This window comes from Monodon monoceros, unplaced genomic scaffold (assembly GCF_005190385.1).
Source record: "Monodon monoceros isolate NGI ecotype Baffin Bay Population unplaced genomic scaffold, NGI_Narwhal_1 Super_Scaffold_12, whole genome shotgun sequence".
In the NCBI taxonomy this organism is placed as follows: Eukaryota; Metazoa; Chordata; class Mammalia; order Artiodactyla; family Monodontidae; genus Monodon; species Monodon monoceros.
Genome location: NW_021703768.1, coordinates 119,224,064 through 119,246,074, shown reverse-complemented (window position 1 = coordinate 119,246,074; position 22,011 = coordinate 119,224,064). Strand labels below are relative to the sequence as shown.

Genomic DNA, 22,011 nt, shown 5'->3' with positions numbered 1-22,011 from the left:
CAGTGAGAGGCCCGCGCGCCGCAAAAAAAAAAAAAAAAAAAAAAAAAAATGTCTCAGAGGAGTTTACTTGTTTGTCTCTGTCTCCCCAGGAGAGCGTGCCCCAGAGGAAGGGCAAGGATCCTGACTGTCCTGTAGCCCCATCAGTTGGGAGTGGGAGGCTGGAAGGACTGAGAGAAGACATTCACCATCTCCTCTTCTATGTTTCCAAGTCTGAAACATGGGAATATATTTCTGATTCTAAGAAATTAAGTGAAAACAAGGGGTCTAGAGGTGCCAACCGAAACCCTGTATTCCTTCTAGCCCCCCTTGCGCCTCAAACTTTGACAAAGTCAACCCTTAGAGGGGTCAGCTGACTCCAAGAGAACTACTGGGTGCTCACTGGTCCCCAGTCTAGATTTCACTCCTTATCATATCAATGGCTATGACCAAAGAAATTTTCCAGAAGAATCCAGAATTCATTTCAATTCCCAAATGGGAACCATCAAATCACCTCTCTCCAGAGTCACTCCAGGGAGGATGAACAAATGAATAATTATCAAGTGGGACTCCAGTGAGGTATCCAGCAGTGAGCAAGGCACCATGGGAGTATCAGTCAGTATAAATGGAAAGAAGGCAACTCAGGGTATCTCAGTCCTCGCCCTCAACTTCAATGTCTCTCAACCTCGGCACTATTGACTTTTTGAGCTGAATAATTCCTTGATGAGAAGGGCTTGCCTGGGTGCTGTAGGATATTTATTTAGCACCATCCCTGGCTTCTACTCACTACATGCCAGTAGCACCATCCCACCCCAGCTGGGAAAACCAAAAATGTCTCCAGACATGGCTAACTGTCCCCTCTAGAACAAAATCATCCCCAGGTAAGAAGCACCATTCCCATCCCAGGTGGCTGCTTCATTCTCCCTTTCAAACGCCAGGGTTTCCCCTCTGCCTGTATCCCAGTGGGGTTGCCACAGAGGTTGGGGGTTGACTGAACTTCATTGTGGGTGAGTTACCTGAGTTTCTTATGTGCCAAGCAATCTAACTTCCTGGGAACCTCTTCTATCTGGGAAAGTAACACTATCAGATTTTGAAAAATAACAATCTGTCCACGAGAAGCTCCCACACCAGGAAGGCCCGGGCCATAAAAAGGTACCCTTGCCAAAGCAGGTTGATAACTGAAACTGAACACCCTCAGGCTGGCCGGTTGCTGACTCTATGATCCCCCCAAGATCACTGGGATGATGGAGCCAGGGAAGTGAATGCTGTTTCCTCCTGTGACCATGCCCTGTAAAGTGCACGTGGGGTCACGTTGTAACGAACAAGGCAGATGGGTGGGCGAGCCCGCCACCATCTCTCCTTCCCTCGAGAACATGATTCCCAATGGACAGCTTTCTTTGGAGGGCAAAGAAAAAGGAACTGTATTTCTATGTTTTGATTAATTTGAGGCTCATCCTTGAGGGCTCTGTGAGATGAATGAGCAGAATTTTCCGTGGCTAACTGTCTTGGCCGCCAGGCCCTATCGGCAAAAGCTTAGTGTTTATTTACTTTTGCTCGTGTTATTTTTATTTCAGTTCAGCTGCAGCTCAGTGCGGAAAGCGTGGGGGAGGTGTATATAAAGAGTACGGAGACTGGCCAGTACTTGGCCATGGACACCGACGGGCTTTTGTACGGCTCAGTAAGTATGAGGCTGACATGCTTCCAGACTCGGCCAAGGTTTGAGGTTTCCAGAAATCTTGTTACATGGAGTGATGCAAACTATAAAGCGTCAATTAGTCTCTGTTTGTTATTTTTTCCAGCAGGATTCCCACCCTCCACCCTGCCTTATTTTAGGCACAAACATAAAAGAGTTTCTTGCGGGATTCTCTCAAAATACTCCAACGTATTATCACATAGACAAAGAGAAAAAACATTGATTGAAATTTTAGTAACTCATCCAGTCACTCGCTCCAGAATACCCAATCCCACTTCATTATTTCATTCCAAAAATGTTCCTTGAGCATCTACCATGGGCTATATAGGTGTGTCTCTTAAGGCTTTTTACAAAAATTGCAGAGCCCAGACTCTAGCAGTTGATATTTCATGCATAAAACTTTGAAAATAGCCCTTTTATTCTGGAAGCGTCACCTAAAAGGATAAAAAGTTTAATAACTTGGGCTTCCCTGGTGGCGCAGTGGTTGGGAGTCCACCTGCCGATGCAGGGGACACAGGTTCGTGCCCCGGTCCGGGAGGATCCCACATGCCGCGGAGCGGCTGGGCCCGTGAGCCATGGCCACTGAGCCTGTGCGTCCGGAGCCTGTGCTCCGCAACGGGAGAGACCACAACAGTGAGAGGCCCGCGTACCGCAAAAAAAAAAAGAAAAAAAAAGTTTGATAACTTAATTCAAGAAACATTGAGCAAACGCCTCCTGTTGTCCAAGTACAGTTGGGTACTGAGAGGGTGCAAAGGTGAATAAGCCACATCCTTGCCCTGGAGAAGCAAAGTCCAAGAGTTTATTCAGTAGCTAAAATCCTGCTGCATCTCCTGCTCCATCTCTCTCCTAGTTAATGCTTTATATATGTTTGACTCGGTACATATTGATCTTTGTGAGTAAAGAAGAGAATAGGGTCAATCTGATTTTGTCCCCATTGGTATCTCTGGTAAACGATTTGAATGGAAAGAGAGCTGAAGCCAATGGCTGCAGGTTTTGAAAATATTTCTGGATTTCAATGATCCTTTCTCTGTAGCCTAACAACTGAACATTAAGGCTTCACCAAACCCCCTTCTTCCCTTTTATGAAAGATGTCTACCAAAAGGCAGCCAGTAGGTGGGATTTTAGTTTGGGGCTCCCTTTAACTTACATCAAATCGCCAAGCGGCAACGGGCAAAGGAAACTCTCTCTTGAAGCTGTAATCTCAGCCAGAGTTTGGGATGGGAACACAGGTTCATTTTTTTTCATGCCGCCCACTAGGGCTCAGGAGATGAGACCATCAGAGGAACAGGTAGTTCCTGCAGGCTGTTTGCTGAAATATGGATCGATTTGGACAACTTGAAAGGGTTTGGAGCTAGGCAGTGACTGGTACATAGGGAGTAGACTTTTTTTTTCAGGCAGGCCTTCCAATCAGCAATAAAATCAACAGGCCAATCAATCATTCAATCTCAGACTCATAAATGAATCTCATGCCTCTGCCACTTTGGCAAGTTACTCACCTACTCTGAACCTTGTGTGAAACGAGGACAGTAATGGATAATTACCGCATGCTTACATACTTAAGAAGAGTCAGAGAGACAACGCACAGAACCCGCCCACTGGTGTAGCAATGGCAGCTATATGGCAGTCGGTTTACAAATCCCTTACCCTCATTATTTCTTGCATCATGTGTTACAGTTTTATGGCTTTTCCTCCTTTAAATCAATTCTGATGTTTTTTATAACCTTCTCTTACTTGTATAAAAATTTGATAAAGACTCCCCTAAATCCAGATACGTCTAGGCTCCCCCTTCTCCCACCAGAGTCCTGGACATCACTGATTCACCTGAAATATTCATAGGGTGATATTAATATATTATGCCTAAGAATTTTTATATTCCCCCATTGATAAAGATAAGTTCCCCCATTGATAAAGATGAGTTCCCCCATTGATAAAGATAAGTTCTAAAATATCTCAGGCTCTGCCTCATGCTCTTAACCAATTTTAGGCATTCATCCATCCTGATACAAATTCATGTGTGTGGAAAGGGCATATTTATTAAAAAAAAATAAGTCTGAAAGGCTCTAAAACATTAATATATTTATCTTTGGGAGTGGGGTACATGGCTGATCTTATAATATATGAATGCCTTTCTGAATTTTCCAAATTTTTTACAGTTGGTATCTGTCACCTATGTAATTGGGAAAAAGCATGCTAAATATAAAAAAGAAGTTAATTAAAACAATAGGCATGAATCAACTCTTAATCCCCGGGCCCGTGGCACTGCACGAAGTGCACAGTAGGCACTGACAAATCCTGGTTGGGGCACAGATAGAGCATCTCCAATTTGGCCTGCTGACTCAGCCTGTGACTCAGCCATTCTGTGTGTCAACCGCTCTAGTGTAACAGACACATCAGGTGGGGGACGTGGCCGCCCCGAGCTTCGTCACAGAACACAGGCCTGACGCCCACTGAGCCGTGTCATGGGGTGAGTCCTCCCTTGCAGGAGAGTGGGCAACCCACCCAGGTCCAAAACCGCCTACCTCCTCCCACCCTTGACAACGTGCATCGAACAATAATGTCTGGATGAGTTCCTCTAGAGGCAACAGAGTCACCTAATTAAATATTACGTCTATGTCCCATCTTGTTCCAAAATGATCTGAAGTGTCTCACCCAGTTGTCACTGCACTAGACTACAGATGAAAAAGGGGCAGAATACTTCCTGTTATGTAGTTCCTTACTAAACAAAGGTAACTTTTTTGAATACTTTATATGAACTCAAGAATCAGATTACATTCATCACCTAGCTGGTGTGCACCTATTATTTGCAAAGTTCTTTGTCTTGGGGGAGACACAAGGCTGACAAGATTCCATCTCTTCCCTCAGTAGGACTGACAGTCTAACAGACAAACATGCCACAAATAGAGAATAAACAATAGGACTGGAAACCACCAGAAAGGGACTCACCAACCACTATATGGGTGAAGAGGTAATACAGAGATCCCATGACTTGGAATTGGAGCAAAGTCCATACACAGCATATGTATTTTAATACTCCTGTTTATATCCAAATATAATAAATGTATTCTAAAATCTTGACAAACAGAAAGGGCAAAGAACTGGGATTCCTCCCACTCTAACAGATGAATTTTAGTAAAACAGTAACTGTTGGTACATATTTTCAATGTAATTGCACTATTTAATATGTTTTAACTATCTATCCAACTTAATAAATTTACATTTGCATTGGATCCCACTGTATGGATGTACCGCTATCCACTTAACCAATCACCTTTCCATGGGTATTTACGTTGTTTCCAATATGTCACCATTATAGCCAATACTTCAAAGAACATCCTTGAAAATACCACTATCTCATAAGCGTCAGTTCCTAGAAGTGAAATCCCTGAGTCAAGGGTAATGCATATTTTAAATTTTGATACATATTGCCAAAGTCCCCTCACAAAGTTTCCACCAACTTATCTCACCAACAGTGTCTGACAGTGACTATTTCCCACACTCTGCCCCATACTAAGACTTGTAAATCTTTTTGCTTTTTGCAGATATTATAGCCAACATGTTAAATCATTTTTGAATTTGCATCTTCTTGCTAGTGAGATTAAATATGTTTTCATAGGTTTATCACCCTTTTTTTTTTTGCGGTACGCGGGCCTCTCACTGTTGTGGCCTCTCCCGTTGCGGAGCACAGGCTCCGGACGCGCAGGCTCAGCGGCCATGGCTCGCGGGCCCAGCCGCTCTGTGGCATGTGGGATCCTCCCAGACCGGGGCACGAACCGTGTCCCCTGCATCGGCAGGTGGACTCTCAACCACTGCGCCACCAGGGAAGCCCTTATCACCCATTTTTAAAACAGCAGACATAGTATGCCATTTTGATAATACCCTAAGTTTCTATCGATATGGCCCTATCTATGTCTCTCTGTGTGCTCATACATAAAGAGGTACAGAAGGACGTTCATCAACTGTTAATATCTGGGTGGGTGCACTTTGGGGTGATTTTTTCTTTTTTCTTTCTTTTTTTAAAGTAAAGTTGTGATTTTCGTTTTTACAAGTACCATTCTTTTGATAAGTAGCAAAAAAAAAAAAAATCTATTCTCACTGAAAAAAAAAAATCCTTTAAGTTCCAGGACATGTTTTATGCTTAGGACACATTTTATGCAAGCATTTATATTCATAACAACACTAAAGTAAAACCCTGATACTGTTGGTGAAAATCACAAGGGTGTAAAGTATAATTGGTAGGTTTTCATTTATTCTTCAAGACCAAACTTAAGAATGCCCCACTGCATCACAGTCTGGTTTTACCCATTTTGGACGCTTTTCATGGTCAAACCTAGGTGCCAGGCCTCTGCAGAGACAAAAGACCCAGCTCTACCCTTAAGGTACTTAAAGTCATTCAGGATTTCCCAAGTGGGAGACTCTAGGGTCCTGAGCAGAGCAGATGTGAGGGGAGTTTACATAATAGCAGATGTACATTGAAGGCTCATTATGTACTGGGTCCCGTCCCAAGTCGTCATTTCTATCCTCAGAGACAGGTTCCGTTATTTTCCCAATGTCACTGAAGAAGAAACCGAAGCACAGAGAGCCTCACTAATTTGCCCAAGGTCACACAGCCAGTAAACAGAGGAACCCGATCTAAAACCACTCACTAATCATTCTACTCTTTCCTGGTTTTATTTTTTTTAGCAGACACCCAATGAGGAATGTTTGTTCCTGGAAAGGCTGGAGGAAAACCATTACAACACCTACGCATCCAAGAAGCATGCAGAAAAGAATTGGTTCGTTGGTCTCAAGAAGAACGGAAGCTGCAAACGCGGTCCTCGGACTCACTACGGCCAGAAAGCAATCTTGTTTCTCCCCCTGCCAGTCGCCTCTGATTAAAGAAATCTGTGCTGGGTGCTGATCACTCCAGAGGAGCCCGAAGGGGTCCTCACCCGACTGACCCCAAATTGTACCCTTGATCATTGGCCGCCCTAACCCCTGGCCCACAGAGCCTAAACTTGTAACGTGCTTCTAAACGCCCAGTTCACTTTTTTTGTAAAGCCCTTCACCCTGGCACAGTTTGGAACCGAGGGACCAAATGGCTTTTAGGGGCCAACTGGCTGGCCAGTCTGGGTCTGGTTTGGAAGTCCAGTTGCCTCTGGGCATCTGATGCAGACTGAGCCTCTTAATGCACGGGTGGAACCAAATGAAGTGCGAGCAGAGGGCTGCCGAGTGGGTTGTAACTGCATGCAATTCCCTCTACGGAGTAAACCCCGCCCGCAAGTCCCCTGAATACCTGGCATGACTCCCTTTCATCCTTTCAATCCCCCACGATTATTAGCAGAGAAGCTATGGCTACGTTAGAGGAAGGCAGCTTTCCATGAGTGGAAACAGGGATGAATAAATCCCCTCTCAGAAGGGATTCAAATGGCAAGGGGAGACTGACTGGATTCTAGCGGACAGCTTAGAAGGATGGGATCTCAATGCGCAATGAATGAAGGCTGAGAGGCTCAGGCACAGGAGAGCAGAATGAAGGCAAAGCCTTGCGAGTTCTTACAATGCCTTGACTTCCCCAAGGTTATTCGGCAGCAGGAAGCCCCTCGATGATGTCAGGTGGAGAAGAGAACTAGGTTCTTGATAAAAGCCAGGACTCTGGGTATTGGGAAATTCATTTGGGTCTGGGGAGTGGGTGTGGGAGTGATGAGAAAGGGAAACATGGGCTGAGGGGACATTATCCTCCAAAGAGGATGATTCTAGAAGTGAGAAGGAAAGAGAAGGGGATGCCATGACCTGTGCTTGGCCACCAGAAAGCGGAGGCTTTGGGGTCCTGGGGCAGTGCTTACAAATCATATGGGCGGTTCTGGTTCAGTAGGTCTGCCGTAGAGTTTTCCCATTTCTCACAAGCTCCCAGGTGCTGTAGATGCTGCTGCCTCTCCCCACCCCCCCGTACTTTAAGTAGCAAAGTCCCTAAAAGCGTTATTCAAATGAAGGGGGCTCAAACCCCCGACCCTCCCGGCCACACCCTTAAAAATGCATGTCCCATGGATCTTCCCGCACTCAGGCAGCATCAGCAGTTATGCCTGAGTTAGGGAGTCGGGGTTGAAGGCACTTTGGCCCAATGCCTGTAAAATGCCCATTTAGAAGATATACAAAAGCATACTTCAAAAATGTTAAACCCTCACAAACAGCTTTTCCCAGGACGCCATGTGTGTGACGGTTACTTATATAAATATGCTTCCTGCTTAAAGTAAACCTGACCCAAGCGGCTAGCAAATTAGAAATACCATTCATCTCTGACATGATACTGTTGCCATGTAAAGGCCTTTAATAAGCCATTTAAATTTACTGTGAGACTATGCCTTTTAGTCACATTTAAAAATATATAGCTCAAAGGCAGTTAAACTGAGAATGATAATAATAGGATATGATATATAAGCTCCTCAATTATCTACTACTTAGACTACATTTACCTTAGAAAATGAGATTTTTCTTTGTTTTCCACTGTGCTATTATAAATTTTCCTTTGCAAATGGGGATTCTTAAGCAATGATATAATTGTGCATAAAAACTGATGAGAATGCTAGCTCATGTTTTATGATCAATTGCAGTAATTATCAATTGAAAGGTAATTCCTTAGTAACTGAACTATTCTGAATGGAAGAAAAATGACAATTTGTGAAAGTTCAGTGTGATACTACAATTGTGGAACTGAAACACGTTAACGCTACAGTTATATCATTCTGCATTTGTACAGCAAAATGTTTCATAACTGTTTTTGTTTTTGTAACTTGGATAAGACAATTTGATTTTATTTTAGTAAATCTTTGCAGGCAAGTTGGGAATAGTGCACTGTGGCTTGACATCTCTTGACTATGAAGATTTGGCCAGAAAAAGGTACCCACAGAGGAAATCCAAGATATTTATAATGGTCCATAATTTTTAGTGTATGAATCAAATTCAAGTATAACATTGGCCAAAAAAAATGAAAGCTGTGGCTAACAGATGAGATGGAAGTCTGTGGTTGCAGAGACCCAAGGCATTGAGAGGAAATACTACTGTGACCTTGACAACCTCAGCGCAGTCGCTATTCCTGTATTTGTTCAATGAATATGTAAGTGCCAACGGTGTGCCAGGCGTTTTACTGGGTCCTGGGGCTCCTGGGGACCTTGTCTGTCTGGTTTGCTGCTGTATTCTCTCCCAGGGCATTATATTTATGACGCAAGATGCTGAGGATCCATTTCTTTCAGTCAAGTAAAAACAGAGACTTTGTAGGTTCCTGCTGAATAAACAACAAGGCCCAGAAACCAAGGTTTTGGAAGAATGAGCAACCCCCAGCGTAAGATAAACCTCTATGGAAGTGTCAGAGGATATGGCAAGGTAAACCTAACACTTCAACTGCAGAACCGTGTCAGTTCAGGGGGACCACTTTCAAATCAGGAAAAAAAAGGCTGTCCGATCTTGTAAGAAGGGAGTCCGTGGCAGCTGCCTGCTCCGTTTTGAACATGTTCTCGTTCCTCAAACATGGAGCATTCCTGTTGCTCTCTCTCTCCCTTGAGAAAGTCCTGGAGCCATCTGCCCATCAGATGCCTCTCGTGTGGATTCACTTTCAGGCCAACTGTTATGAATTGCCTGACATTCTATACAAAGCATCAGGAACGTATATGCTTTTGGATTGTTTTCAATGTGGTGGTGGAGGTGGTGGAGATCTGTTTCCTTGGCAGGGGTGATAATTAAAGCCTCCTATGGCCAACAGTGTGGACCTACAAAAAACTGACTGGAGCATCACATGTTAATGAAGATCAGGGTCCTTGCTTTGTGTCAGAGACAGAGCCCAGGCCCTCAGCCTTGTAGAACATACTGTTCAAATCAACCAAGTTCCTGGGCTACAAAGCAGACCTCTGAAGAAGAAGATGCCTGTCATTTTACATCACTCTCTCTTTTTTTTTTTTGCACCTTAAAAATATTAATAAATGTTCCACTTATAGGGGATAATGTCTCTCTGACTTTTTGAGCATCATCAATGTCTCATCTTCCTATTGAAGGACTCAGCCAGCATCCCTGAGGTGTGGCTGCTTGGTTTTCTACACTTAGCTTGTTACCAGATACGAAACTTTGAAGGCTGATAGGAATAATATTTTTCATTTTGTTTAGAAACCTAAGGCAATCATGGTGCTTTTCTAGGGATCCATTAGGAAAATACATTCAGGAAGTTTGTCCCCTGAAGCGCCAAGGACCATAACTAACTCAGCCGACGCTATTTCTTCATCTGTAGCATAAGAAATTATGCTACTATTGTAAAGCTGACCAGCTTGCGCTTCGGCAAAAACACAGTGACCTGAAAAAAATTTTAAGGACTTATTTACAATTTTAAGTCAATGGCAAGAGGTGCGCCTCTTGCATCTCCAGGACCTTGATGTGGGGCTAGAGGTTTGCCCATCAGATTTTCTGAAATTATTATCACATTAAAAAACATCTCCTCAAATAAACTCCTGAATCTTATGACTTCTTATTCTTAGGAGGAAGTACACTGTTGCCTAGACATTGTGGCAGAATCAGATCACACACATGCACACTCACACACATGCAAACATATGAACACATTTACATATGCATGCATGCTCACATATACACATGCATCTATAAAAAACAGTTGGGCGGTGTTTGCTCACTCAACGAATTATATCACCATCAATCCCTCCTTTTCTTTTTAAAGTTGCCTAAGGCAGTATTCTTCTACTTTTTGGAGCTTGAGCAACTGTAAGAACTACATTTTTTCTATCCCATTTTCCAACCCAGCACATATATTACCTTTAACATACACACAACTGAAACCAAAAAATGTCACAAAATTATATATATGAAATGCTCTGAGATTTTTCTATTACACTCCCCTAAAAGAGGCTGGCCAAAGATCAATTAAATGGGGTCATGACATTCAGAGTCACAACCACAGTTTGAAAAACACTGGCTTAATGCAACCATTCTTCTTCCCAAAGATGACCAGACCCTACCAGGATCCTGTATTATGACTTTAGTGTTTTCAAAGGCACGGTTTGTTCTTGAATAAACAATACAAGGGGACATCCTGTTACCCACGAACCACCTGTTTTGAGGGCATCGTGAATTCTTTTAGCTGGTTTGCTACTAAAGCAATATGAATGCAATGATGCAGACCCCACGGGCAGCCACTGCTGCCTCCAATGCTGGTCTTAGCAGATTTCTGCTCTCAGAGCCCCGGAGACTTTGACCCTCTCCCCTGCTACGGAATTCTCATCACTTTGGGGCTTGAGGTCATTCCCTCCTTAACTCCCACAGTCTTCACTTCATTCCTCTCTCTAGCCCCAACAATCCCTACTTCGTAACCATTTCTAAACAATACATGAAAAGTGGACTGAGCCAGGAAAAGACTAGAAACCCAGGGCCTCTGAGCATCCTCCCCAGCCCCCATCACTTTTTGGAAATGACGCTCTTATCTACCTAAAAAAAGAAAAAAAAAAAAAAAGAGTATACCATTCATGACTTAGTCACAAGATAAACATCATTGCTACCAGACTATATCTTATTCAGAGATTCAAAAATTCCCATCTTTGCTGAACCAACCAAAAAGTGTAACCCTATGCCCTAAATGTTTGGGGGGTTAGGGTGGCTGAGAATTGGCCTCTTATGGTTGAACCGGACTGCAAAGAGAAAAATATAAACGAAGTCACCTTTCATATTTCCCTGAGTGACGTCCTGCCTGCCCTGTGGCAAAGGGGGGAGGGGAATCCCAAATCCTTAATCGCTTTTGGGTTGTTAGCATATTAATAAGCACGGTAAAAGTGACACACTAAACAAAGATGTGCCCTTAACTCGACTTTCACAAATTAAAAAAATGCTTTTCAGGAGCAGTAGTGCAAAGTAAGAAGCCCAGGTAGGCAGTGGGACGTGTATGCTTTCCATTTCAAAATTACTAAGGATTTGTTTGACAAGCGTTAGAAGTTGAAATGATAGCTCATAAAAAGTGGCACACCGCCCCTCCTTCCTACTTGGCTCCCTAAACCTGCTCTTCACCCCCAGAAAGACTCTCTTTGCCACCATACATAAAATTTACTCTAAAATCTAGGCAGACAACTTAGCACCTGAGACGTGGGGATCTGACATCGGCCGCTCCAGATCCCAAGGATTCATCGAATATCCTCTCAGGTTACAAGGGAAATGTACTAAGTGAGTCTTGGGATCTTTCTGTAACATGGTACCCACTTTGCGGTTCACATATGGACCATGACATACTACACTGTTAGCTTTCCACCAATAGCTATAAAATTAAAGAGAGAAACCAGGTCTCACACACAGCCTGAAGCCAGAGAGTGGATTTGCTTTAAAAAACGCATATATTGTAGGACCTTGTTTTGGTGTTTTGGGGTCTTCTGAGGGGTCTGAGAATGTCTGTGATGTGGGGAGGGCGTACTTCCCAAATTGCTTCCTTCCTTCTTGGCTTCCCACTGTCACGCAGGCTAAATTTATACACTCAGCAGCTAAACATTGGTGTCTGTTTTATTATATAAACAAGCAAAACCTCACCATGTCCCCGATGTGCTTTTCTATCAGCCTTAATGAAGGGTTGGGCATTCCCTCTTTGGAACTGTGTTCAGTGTCAGGATTTGGTGCACTTGGCTGCAGCTTCTGGGATGTAGCTGTAGGCAGGTAATTTGTGCAAATCATCACAGAAACACATGTCATTGTGATTTTCGTATTTCATGTTTTCCTGCCTTAGGAGAAAAATTTTCTGTGTGACCTAGAGATACATAAGAGCAAGATGCCAGATTATTTTACTGATTTGCCTCAGCCCCAAACATTTTCTCCAAAATAAGTTATAGGAATGTTATTCCGTATTAACATGTTTTGTGTAAACTGTAGAAGCAGGGCTGCTCATAGCCTGAGAATGTCAACTGCATTCAGAGTTCAGTCAATTCCTATAGAAATGAACGGTAAAATCTATGGCATTCTCAAAATAGGAACACCTGCATTAGGATCCCTGAATCTGACCTGGGAAGTGGTGTTTGTTTTAGCACTGGCCAGATTATTTCTGATTAAATACAGGATAAAAACCCAATCCAGGGTGGTTGTGCAGAGGGGACAAATGAGAGAGAAACTGGTTTCTTTATCCTTGGTGCTACTGGAACATGTCACATAATATTTAATTGGAGTGAAGAAGAGAGATGGTTTTACAGATTGCTTGAAAATATGTAACTCCCAAGCAACTTAAACATCTGGGGAGAGTTCGATACGGCAGAAGTCTAGTCCATCCAGTCCAGTCCGCAAGATAAACAGCAGCAATAAATTGAAAATGAAGCATTTTTCCTCAGTTCCCCACTAATTTACCCACCGCCTGTTGAGCGTCTAGCACTGGGTTAGTCAGGGTCTGATCAGGAGACAGAAACCATGGCAATAATTTAAACAGGAAAATGTTAATGGAAAGAATTTGTAACTAGTAAAAAGGGATTGACTACAAAGGGGTAAAGCGATCTCTGAAGATAAATGGAACAGCAGATGTAGGAAGCAGTTACTATCCCCAAGGCTGAGGAGAGTATTCAAGGAGGAACAAATTTGCGAGGGGCCCTTCTCTGGAGAATGAGATTCAGACTTCATGGGCTATGGCCCACAGGGGATGGAGTATCTCACTACGGTGCTTCAGGGAGCTTCCCACTGGAACACTGGTGAAACTCCGGAAGCAACTTGCTGGGGTGCCAGTGACACTCACTGGAGGTCGTGTACCACTAGGTCTCCAGCAGGAAGCTGCACAGTGGCCACTGGGCCACAGGAGCAAGAAGAAAAGCACAAGAACCGCAGGGAAAAGCCCCTTCCTCTCGCAGTGGCCCTCCAGCGCCCTCTACTGACAAACCTTAAGTTGGTTGCTGGCAAAGGAGAAATGATTACATGGTCCAGCTCCGGTATCAAAACATGATTTAAATACCATGCTGGGCACAATTAGAAGATGAACAAATGCGGTCCTCACCCTTAAAAAGCTTCTGACAGCAGTGAAGAAAGTCCCTACATGAAAGCATCAAGTTTTTTCAGCTTTGTCCCTTTAAAAAATGCCATCTTTCTAAAGCCCTCTAAGCTTCTCTGTATGTTCAAGGTACTTCCTTTAGATATTGTTAAGTCAGTCACTCATTTAAATCACCCAAACCAAAGTACTACCCACATACAGAAGAAGGTAACTCTGGGGTCAGACTGGCTGAGTTGGAGTCCTGGCTCTTCCATCTACTGACTTGGTAACTTGGGGCAGGTTACTTAATCCTCTGTCCTCTGTTTCCTCCTCTGTAAAATGAGGATACACATAGTACCAACCTCACAGGCTTGTTGGGGGGTTCCAATGAGATGCAGACATGCAAGAATTTTTAACACAATATCTGGCATATGATAAGGACTCAATAAACATGTGCTATTATTTTTATTAAAATATGACTATACACACTATGTAATATGATGGGGCTTAAAATGATCTTTTAGAGTCTCCATTTAGGTTCCCAGTGATTGTTTTCATGAACTTACATTTGGAGAGAGGTTCCTTCACAGCAATTCATTTGAAAAAGACACAAGAATCTTAACTGCCTCCAAGCTTGCTTCTGTAAGGCACAGATTATGTTACGGAATTGTCCTACTGCAGTCTGAGCTGGTTAGGCCACATCTGGGCTACTGCGTCTCATTTCAGGTGCTGCATATTAAGTTTCGCAAATTTAAAACATGTTACGTGGAGGCTAAAAGACGAAGAGTAAGGGGCCAGAAAAGCATATGCCAAAAAAACAGTGGAAGAAATGAGGTGAGGTCAGTCAAGGGAAGATTTAAAATGAGATATTATGGCTCTCTTCAGATCGTTCAAGGCTCATTTTGTTTTTCTTCGTCATAGCCAAAATGAATACAGGTATTTGGAACTTGACGAGGAAGCGATTTTTGGTTCAGTATAAAGCAGAAAACATTTCTAACAACTACAGCCATTCCAACCATGGTTGAAGCACATCCACAGACGGTGACTGACATCTGCCACTCCCGCCTCGAAGCCTGGACGGGCACCTATGGTCGACTCTGTGAGGCATCATCCAGGTCTCCCTTCAGAAATGACCCTCCCAGCTGCTGACAGTATTACCTGCAGGTAGATGGCCTTGGTGAGGAGAGCTGCCTTGCCCAAGAGCACGCCCCTCTGAGGTGGCCTGCGTATGTACATAACTGCCCGGCCAACTTTGGGCAGCCCTGAAGGATCATTCCAGCTTCAGACCTTCTCATAAAGTCAGCTGAGGCCTCTACATTGAGACTGCCTCAACTTCTCCTTCTGCCCTGTCCTGCCTCCTCCCTTCCTACAGGTGTTGATCCTAAGATCCCTAATAAACTTCTGGCATGCTAAGCTTCATCACGGAGTCTGCTATCAGAGAAGCTTGCCTGTGATAACACTTATCCAGGATGCTCGAGGCACTGCTCTGAGCAGGGTAACTGCAAAGGTCCCCCACAGCCCCGTGACCCTACACAGTCTTTGGGTATCCAAAGCTGAATGTTCTAAGTCTACAAAGTTCCAACCTGTCTCTACTGTGTGCGTCCATATGGATGATCCTCAAGAGAAATCTCGGCCTTCTTTCTAATCATCTGACCTGCGGCTGGCCTGATGTTACTGGGAGGGGCACCTGTTGAGTCATTAAATTGTTCATTCAATCACTTGTCCAGCCTTTCAACAAATATTTATGACGGCGCAAATATGCACCAGGCCTGGTGGGTACAACAGTGCACAAAGAGGCTCTCCTTTGGAGCTTACGTTCTAGTGACGGGAAACATATGAACATACTATTTCCCAAATTTCAGTCATTTGCATACTGCTTCCAAAATTTTTGCCTATATGCCCATTGCCTGATCACGGTACTTCTTATTCATATGGCTTATGAAAGGTGGATTCACAGTTTTATCTACTTTAGGCCTACTGTAAGCAGAAATGTTCACAAAGGGATAAGCTACTACTACATAGATTTTTTTTTAGTATTTATTAAACATAGAACTTTAAAAGAAAAAAATGAACACCTGCATATCATCTTTCCCATATACATATGCCACACCCTAGGAAACTATTCACACAAAGGATCATACAGGGGAATGTAAAATTGCAAGTGTGACAGGTGTTTACAAAGGAGAAGTATTCAGTGCCCTCAGAATATATAACGGGGGGAATTTAACTTCGCGGGCTTCCCTGAGGAGGTGAGCTGATATCTGCAAGAAGAGTAAGAGTTGACTAGGTAAAGAGGTGGAGTGTGTGCTGTGAAGAACATTCCAGATAGAGGCACCAGCATGTGCTAAGGCCCTGTGGCAGGAGGGAGCACAATGCCAGTGAGGCTCAAGAGTGGAAAGCATGGGGTGCACTGAGCCAGCCAGCAAGGCAGAGGTCAGCGATGGAAGAGGGAAGGTAGGTGGACTCCACTCTCCAGCACGTGTAGATAACCAAGTGGAAGCTAAATGTATCTACACGATCATTCTCTCTCCCCCTTTCCTTCCCCACACAACTGAATTTATATCACTTCTCTAGACCCTCTGCCAAAGAACACAAATAATCAGTATCAGCATGCATGTTTCTGGCCTGGGTTCAAATCTGGACTGTAAAATGTATTCCAGACTTAAAACTTTGGGGGTTGAGGTTATATTTGTTAAATATTTAGATCTTCCCCTGAGGCTTTTATTCATTCCATCCAGCAGGTGAAGTACAGGAAAAGGTTTTTTGTTCCCAACAAATCCCCTTATATCCAAAAGGAAAGCAAGGTTTGCCAGCATAGTCAAGGGTGAGAGAGAAAACAAGAAAGCAGGGATTGTGTGTTTGAGTTCCATTCATATGGAAAACATGAACTAATTAGTGTCTTCGTGCTGCTGCTTCCAGAGGTTCTGAATTTAACATTTATGTCCAAGTTTGGGTAGCTATGCTATTAAGCAGTCCAAAAACAAATGAAGCAGCTTAAAAAGAATCACACAACCAAAAACCACATCCTTCACAAGACAGGAAAACAGAAGGATAACTTGGAAACTCTTCAGGCATGGTGCCAGTTTCAGGGTTTGGAGGGGGGCAGATTTGGCTGCCTGATGGAGACATCTTAATCTGGGTATGAAAATAGATTTTTAAAAAATGTTTACACAGATCTAATGAGGAAAACTTGACCGACCACATTACCCTTGCAGTAACTGGCTTCTAAAAGACCTATGATCAAATAGCAACCCCATAGAAAGAACAAAGAAACGAAAGAGACAGAAAGAGAATATAGATATAATAGATTATTTTCTGTCTCCGGATTCTGTAAGAACATGACTGATTAAAATAGCCATTCAGAATTTATCTTACTCCTTTTTCTAGACGGCACAGAGACCTGCCTTCCTGACAACCAAACAAAGAAGAAAAGTTCCTGCTGCTACAGAGAAGGGATTGTAGCAGATACTGGAGAAAGAAGGGAGAAAAGGGCTCTAATGAGGAATCCGCTCCCCAGCTGGGGAACATGATATATGAACAAATCATTAGAAGGCAACAGGGGAGAGCGCTGAAACAAACGTGTACAGGGTGCAGCGGGAGCCCAGGTGGGAGGAAAGGTTCTTTCCAGGGGAGGTGGGGAAAGCTTCCCAGAGGTGGTGTGTGACCTGTGTTGGAAGAGATGAGCAGGTGTCTGCCAGGTGGGAAAGTGGGAAAAGGAAGCAGGACCACGGGGTCTCACCTCGTTCATGGATCAGGCACTGGAGAGTTAGCTTGTAACAGGTACACAGTCAAAGGCAGCCCTGAAAACCTGCAGGGAGATGGATGCACCATCTCCCAGGAAGTCTCCGGCATGTGTTTGGGCAGCTATGTCATATGAACGTTGTAAATAAGTCAACACTGTAATCACACTGAGCCAGCAAAGCGCTCCCAGTACAAGGGGCCCAGAAAACGTGGGTAACAGCAGAGTCCTGCCTTGCCCTCTCTCCCCTGGAAGCACATATGCATGGAGCAGACTGGCAGGCAGATCACCCACGCTATTTATCTTCCTCCTTTTTTTCTCTCCCTTTCTCTCTTTATTCCCCCATCTCTCCCTCCTGGGTGAGTAAAGTTGGCTTCTTCTAAGTTACCTACACGTGTGCGATGTCACTTTCCTGCCAAATATAGGGCATCAGCTTGGAATTACCCAACTCTGCTATTAAGTATATGACTTCCCTAAGCCTGGGTTTCTCCATCTCTAATACGGGGAGAATATTGAAACCTTCTTCATAAAGTTAATGATTAAATGAACTAATCCGTGCAGACTGCACAGCACTCTGCTTGGTACAGGGTAGGTAGTCAATAACCATTCACTGCAATTATTATTACTCCAATCAGAGGAGACAGCGTGTGTTAGGACCTAGAAGTGCAAAGGAGAATGGTGTGTTTAAAGGATGGTACGCAGCATAACTAGCAAGAGGTGAGGCTAGTAAGGTAGGCCCTGGGGAATTTGTACAAGTTCTTTATTGCAGGACTACGTTCAGTCTCTGCCTTTGGGCAAGAAGGAAGCAATGGAGACTTCAAGCAGGTAAGTCATAACTCCACATTTATATTAAACTGAGATAGGTCTGGTTGGAGGGTGGAAGAGAAGATGGGAAAACAAGCCAGGAAGCTACTGTAGGAGGTTGGCCCTAAGATAATGAGAACCTGAACTGATGACGATGATGAAGGTGGTGGTGATGACTGTCTTAGTGCGGGTTCCACCAAAACAGATCCTGAGACCATGACATGGGTACAGGTTGGAAGCAGACCCCAAGAAACACAAGTGAGGGAGGGAAAGTAAGACAGGGATGGCAAAAGGACCAACGAAGATGCATCGCCAATCAGGTCACTGCTGTGGACTGGAGGCGGGCTCAGTTCCCCTGGGAGCCTCCTAGAGATAGTGGAGAAGACACCTCAGAATTGCCCCAACAAGGAAAGTGGGTACTTATCCATTGATGCCATACTTCTCTGGTTGTGAGCTTCCACTGGATGCGTAGTCCCGGCATTTCTGGGCTTCTCTGTCTCCCGACTGAGCAAAGTCATGTAACACCCAAGGAAGTCCTTGGGCAGAGAAAAAGAGGGAGGCAGGCCCTTGGAATAAGAAGCTGTCAGTCTGTATGGGGACTGTCCACCAGGACTGCACGCGAGCTCAGAAGTGGCTGAAGAGATATGCAGCAGGGCGTGACAATGATGATCATGATGGTACTAGCTACAGAGGTAACCTTGTGAGTGCTTACTATGGGCCGGGCATGGTGCTAAGCACTTCATTTAAAGGCATTATGTTACAGTCTTTCTTACAATCCCTAGAACATGATGATGCTATTAGTATCCCCATCTTATAGATGGGGAAACTGAAGCACCAAGAGGTTATGTGATATGTTCAAAGTCACACAGCTACTAAGTGATGAAGCCCATGCTTGAGCTGATGTAGTCTGACTCCAAAGCCCACACCTTCAATCACCACCGTATACTGCCTCAGAAAGAATGGCAATGAGCTTGGACGAAGGGATGAATCTGAGAGTGGTTTAGGACAGTGCTGTCCAATATGGTAGCCACTAGCTATACGTGGCTACTGGGCACTTGGAAATGTGATCAGTGCGACTGAAGAATTGAAGCTTGAATTTTATTTAGTTTTAACTAATTTTAATTTAAGTAGCCATGCATGGCTACTGGCCACTCCACTGGACAATGCGAAGTAAAGATTTGGAACACCCTGCCCTTGAAGAAAGTGAGGATGACTTAGACCTTTACCAACATGGCAATGTTACAATGCATCATGAAATGTGTCACAGTTAATTAGTTACAAAGAGTTTTTAAAATTCTGAAATTTTTTATTTTTGTATTTAAACAATATTTTAAAAAATCAAACTAACGTAGGTATATTGTTTTAAAAGTCATATGGTACTACAGGTTTTTAACAAAAAACAGTTGTCCCCTTTCCTATCGTACTCCTGGTTCCTGCTTCCCAGAGGCAACCACTTTCATTCCTTCTAAACATCTCTCCTGATACTTAACTTTGTTTTTCTAAACAACATGTTGATATTTCATTTCTTGATTTTTCTTCAATATTAAATAGTATCTATTGGTTTCATTCTATGGAAGATAAGGATTTAGCTTTTTACCCTAGCCCCCAGCCAGCTATATTATAGCCTCCAGCCCATCCCAGTGACCTTCCCATCCTCCCTGTATATTCACATGACATTACTGGTCAGTACAAGATTCAATGCTTACATTACTAAAACTATGTAACCATTAGCTACAGATAAGCCACACGAATGATTGCATGTCTTTTCTTATACAAGTATGCTTTTCATTTCCTTCATTTTCAACTTTCTCATCACTAATTCAGCCCCCAAATTTCTGACAAAAGCTCTAATAAACCTCTCAATACAATCAACCACATTATTTATCAGTTCAGTTTTCACTGAGATGTCCCTCTCGATGCCCTCCAATCTGTGAGGCTGCCCTCAGGGCCTCCCGTGGGACAATCTCCCTGTGATTTCCTCCACTGTTTTCCTGGGATTTCTTGTGCCTCTCTCCTGTTTTAGCTCTGCTGCTCTAGGATCTCACGCAGTCTTCTTTTTTATTTAGTCCCCCAGTTTCAAATATTTCCTCCAGTAGTTTTACAACTGGTCACGTGAAAAGTTATTTTAAAAGAACTTTGTGCCTGAAAATGTCTTCATGCTAACCTTACACTTGGTTGACAGTCTAGCTGAGTATGAAAGTCTTAGCCGGAAATGACTCTCACTCAGAAACATGAAGGCATTGCTCTTCTGTCCCCCAAGCTTACAGTGCTGATGTGAAGAAGTGTGATGCCATTCTGATTCCCGATCAATTGAATATCAGCTCTTCTCCTCTCTGGAAGTTTTCAATATCCTCTTTCAAACACCTCCAGTGTTTGAAAGGTTATAATAATGTGCCTTGGTGCAGATCTTTTTATTCATTGTGTTGGGTGTGCACTGGACCCTTTTAATCTAGAAATGCATGACCTTTTGAGCTAAGGAATTTTCTGGTAAAACTTCTTAATTTTCTCCTTCCCATTTACTCAGTTCTTTTTCTCTCTCTCTCTCTCTCCCTCTCTCTCTCTCTCACACACACACACACACACACACACACACACACACTCTCCCCCCACCCCGCCCCCACCTCTCACAGTTCTATCTCTCTGGAGACCCCTAATGAATACAACTTGTTAAGCATGAAAATAGTAATACGATTTTGTAAAGAAAAGCCTAATGTCTGGAGATGCACGCTGAAGTATCTAGGGGTAAAATGTCACGATGTGTATAATTTACAATGGTTCAGCAAACACACGCACACAGATAAAGCAAATACAGCAAAATGTTAACTACTAAATACATGTGATGAGTGTGTGGGTCTTTATTATATCCTTTTTACTTTCCTGTTCAAAACTTCCCAGAATAGAAAGTCAAATCAAATAAGAAAATGAAAAATCAGGGCAGTAAGTAGGAATTGGCACTGTTGGGGATTCATCTGATGCCTCTGGTAATCAAGTAGATGAAGTTTTAAAAGCTTCTGTAGAGAAGTGGGGTGCACAGGAGACTCTTGAGCAGGAGGGAGGCAAGAACTATTATCAAGACTACTGCTCACCAGGAGTTTCGAGAGCTATACTGTCAGTGAAGGGATGGACCAAGGAAAAGAAGTCTATCCATTGGCCTACGGATATGGGTGTCCTCAGCTCTGTATTATGAGAGAGAAGAGTTTCCCTCCAAGAATTTATAATCATGAGCCTGTGCTCAAGTAGATTTGGGCTACAAATTTATACTACATGCCTGGCCTAAGAGCCCCTGGCCTTAGAAATTAAAATAAGATGACGGTCCATGATATTCCCTGGACGCCAGGAAAAGCAAACAAAAACCTCTCTGCAGATTCAAGCCCCCAAATGAGGATGTACTATTTTTCCATGTTTAATGCGCTCCCAATCACTGGTCCATAATCCAAAAACTACTTATAAAAAGCTGAATGAGAGTGCTCACTTCGGCAGTACATATACTAAAAGTGGAATGATACAGAGAAGATTCGCGTGGCCCCTGCACAAGGATGATACACAAATTCGTAAAGTGCTCCACATTTTTTGAATTGGGAGATTGGGATTGACATATATATGCTACTATGTATAAAACAGATAACTAATGAGAACCTACGGTGTAGCACAGGGAACTCTACTCAATGCTCTACAGTGACCTAAATGGGAAGGAAATCTAAAAAAGAGGGAATATAGGTATACGTATAACTGATTCACTTTGCTGCACAGCAGAAACTAACACAACATTGTAAAGTAACTATACTCAAATAAAAATTAATTTTAAAAAAAGTTGAATGAGACAGAGACAGCAGACACAATAACTTGTTTAGCAGC

The 22,011-nt window shown here is 43.3% G+C and overlaps 1 protein-coding gene, 1 long non-coding RNA gene and 1 other non-coding gene across 4 annotated transcripts in view; 2 read left to right on the top strand and 1 right to left on the bottom strand.

The window, feature by feature from the left end:
* FGF1 (fibroblast growth factor 1) overlaps positions 1-10,119 on the top strand; it is a 104,214-nt gene extending 94,095 nt beyond the window's left edge. The window contains exons 4-5 of one of the 2 annotated variants that reach the window (XM_029216921.1): positions 1,551-1,654; positions 6,353-10,119. In XM_029216921.1, the coding sequence (XP_029072754.1) occupies positions 1,551-1,654; positions 6,353-6,544 (296 nt within the window). In that variant the 3' untranslated portion in view covers positions 6,545-10,119. Of the gene's footprint in view, positions 1-1,550; positions 1,655-6,349 lie in introns of both variants that reach the window. The other variant, XM_029216920.1, reaches the window with a different exon arrangement.
* The window catches only part of LOC114892259, a 209,360-nt gene that overhangs the window by 16,173 nt on the left and 171,176 nt on the right, over positions 1-22,011 (bottom strand). The window lies entirely within an intron of this gene.
* LOC114893566 lies at positions 21,621-21,727 on the top strand. The gene has a single exon (XR_003792981.1). It is a non-coding gene; the product is annotated as a U6 spliceosomal RNA (small nuclear RNA).